Raw genomic sequence first — 3,097 nt, 5'->3', positions numbered from 1 at the left:
ATGGTTTGAGCCCGTATAAGCAAATTTTTTTAAAAGCTATAACGAAAGCAAAAAAAAAATTAAAATTATTTTTTGTAAAAAGGACTTTAGGGTGGAGTTTTATGCTTGTAAAGCTCCAAACGGCGTAAAATTAAGGGTTAATAATTATTAAAAGGTAATTAAGTTAAAATGTTGTTATTTAGGTTTAAGGAGGAAGGAATCTTCCTAAAAGAAAGGGACGGATCCAACCTCCTTATATAGGTACAAAGGAGTTCTGGATGGCCGGTGCACAAATCCAGGATTTGTGCATGGCGATCCTCCAAAGCCTGTGCATGCGCTTAACAAGTAAGTTCCAACATTTTTGCTAATTTTGCCCGATTCGAAAAAAAAATTACTAACGTATTTAGCCAAATTAACAAACAGCAAATTGCTAAAAGAAAAATATTTTAACTTTAATAAAAAAGCGCAACGTTAAAGTACGTTTCCGATTTTTAACGCTTTATTAACAAATTTAATTAAACCAACCAAACCAAAATGGCCCATTTATATAATGGGCTCCAAAATAACGTAAAAAACAAAATTTTAAAAGTTAACCAACCCAAATTTTTCGCTAAATACGTTGCTATTATAGTTAAAACCAGTAACAAATTGTATAAACGCTATTTAAAAAAAAAAGCCAAAAAACCAAACTTGTAATATAAAGCAATTAATTGCAATAACGGTTTAACCGCAACAAATTTATAGCTTATAATCGTTACCCCGGCTTTATGGATTTTAACGCCAGCGCTATACATTAAAAGCAAAGGAAACGTAAATTCCAAAATTTTAAAAATGGCAAATGCTTTTAATATAAACAATTTGGGCATATTAAAAAAAATTGCTTTTAAAAAAAAAAACAAAAAAAAATGTTTTAAAATAAAAAAATAAAAACGGCGGCAATAACCAAAAAAGTAGCGATAAAACCAAAGGATAGCGATTGTTCCGGCTTTGCGTTTTTTTAAATTGCATGCACCAATAACCATTGCGTTATTTACCATTTCGATAAAAATGCAACAAAATGGTTTTTTTGCAAGCAATTAGCTATAATTAAACGAAAAAACCTTATAGCAATTTGTAACAATAATCCAGCCAATTCCAATAACGAAAGCAATTAAATTTAAATTAATAATTTTTTTTAAAAAAACCCCAAATTACAAAACGAAATACTTTGGAAATAGCTTTTGCGCGTTGCCAAACAAAAAAAAGTTTCGAATGCTTTCGTTATAAAACGAAATCCCGAAAACGAAATAGCTTTACAAAAGTTTAGCCCAGGTTTTTGGGTTAAATTTAGTTTAATTTTTAACTTTAAATTAAAAAGCAACGAAAAAGGAAATGAATTAATTACGGGGGATATTGTAAAAAATTTTTAAAACCCAAACTTTGCTATTTTCAAACCAATTAAAGCTTAAATAATAAGCAAAAGTTTTTACGAATAAATAACGTTTAAAAGCAACGAATTCGAAAAAAAAGCAACGAAAAAAGCTTAAGCAGCTTTTGCCGGTACGTTAAAAACGCCCGCGTTTCGCAAAAATACATACAAGCGGCGTACCAAAAACGGTATTAACAAAAGTATAAATTAAAACGTAACCAAAGCATTAATTTGCAAAATTTTTAAACGCAAATTAAACGTTAGCTAAAAAAAAACGAATCGAATTATAACCAATTTGTTATGGTTAAAACCAACGGTTTGGCATATAAGCACGCCGCAATGCTAAATTAAATTAATTACAAAACGTTCCGGTAAAGCGGGTTTGCAATGCAAAAGCAAAAAAAGGTTTGTACCCGGTACGCCCGAAAACCGTAATTAAGCAATTTTAAAAAAGGAAAAAAGCTTAAAGCAAAGCCAAAATCCAACGGCGCTTTTAAAACGTTAATTTGCTAAACGAAAACGGTATTTTTTACGAAGTTACATTAGCCAAAAACAATTTTAAACGTTTTATTAACTGGTTTGGTAGCAACCATTTAATTACGTACCAAAAGTACACCCGGCTGCAAGCGTATAATTAAAAATGGGTTAAAAGGTTACGAAATAATACCAAAAGAAAAAACCATAATAGCTTTATGCCCAATTACCAAAAGCATTTATGGTTATTTTAAAAGGAATGTTTTGCTATAAATTATGCAATGCATTTAATTTAAAAGCTTTAAAGCAAAATTTTTTTTATTAACAAATTAATAAACCAATTATTAAATTTAAATTAACATAGCAATTACTTAAATAATTTATTACCAAAAGGTACGGAAAATCGGCAATGTTTCAATCCAACCTTTAATAACCCATGCTTTGCGTTGCCAAAATCCTAAAATGGCAAAAATGCAAAAAATTGGAATGCTAAATCCATACCATGCAAAAAGCCAAAGCATGGCAAACGGGATACAAGCTTTTATATATACCAATACGGTATAACGAAAACGTAAAAAATTTGTATAAATTTTTTAACAACCTTAACAACCCGAAATATATAAAGGTATACAAAAAATAAAAAATAAACCCATTTAAGCTTTAAACGGAGCATTTCGAAATAAAAAATTAAAAAATTTATTTATACCAAAGTTATAAAAAGGATAATTATTTGCAATAAAAACCTTAATAGCAACGATTAGCCCGAATAAGTAACATTTCCATATACGGGTGCAATAAAGCCCTTATTGCTTAAAAACCTTAATTAATTGCAATGCTTAAAGCAATTACGTATCGCTACAAACAATATTACGATACGGTATTCTTATACGCAAAAAAAACAAGCTATATTTTTTTACGATAATAAAAAAAAACCAATTAAATACAATAACGAATGGATCGATATTAAAATTAATTATTTTAATTTCCGATACTAAAATAAAACTTTTTAAATAACGTTAAACGCGTTGGAAATACGGAACGAAAATATGGTTTTCGAAATTCCGTAATTACAAAAGCATAATTTAAAAATTAATTAAAAAAAAAATAACTTTTAATAAAAGCTTTTACTAACAATTAAAAAAGGTTAACAATTACGGGCCGCAAACAATATAAAAACAAAGTTAAAAAAGGTATTTTAATAAAAATAAAGCAAAATAGCAACTTTTAAACCTTATT

At 28.3% G+C, this 3,097-nt stretch overlaps 1 protein-coding gene across 1 annotated transcript; it reads left to right on the top strand.

Moving 5' to 3' along the window:
• GGTG_07140 (hypothetical protein) lies at nucleotides 1-776 on the top strand (the record flags this gene model as incomplete). Its single annotated transcript, XM_009224964.1, has 4 exons — nucleotides 1-3; nucleotides 83-107; nucleotides 241-324; nucleotides 724-776. The coding sequence occupies 4 exons, from the start codon at nucleotides 1-3 to the stop codon at nucleotides 774-776; spliced, it is 165 nt and encodes a 54-aa protein (XP_009223228.1).
• Nucleotides 777-3,097: the final 2,321 nt, after the last annotated feature.

This window comes from Gaeumannomyces tritici, assembly GCF_000145635.1.
Source record: "Gaeumannomyces tritici R3-111a-1 unplaced genomic scaffold supercont2.3, whole genome shotgun sequence".
Taxonomy (NCBI): domain Eukaryota; kingdom Fungi; phylum Ascomycota; class Sordariomycetes; order Magnaporthales; family Magnaporthaceae; genus Gaeumannomyces; species Gaeumannomyces tritici.
This window is presented reverse-complemented; position numbering and strand designations above follow the sequence as displayed.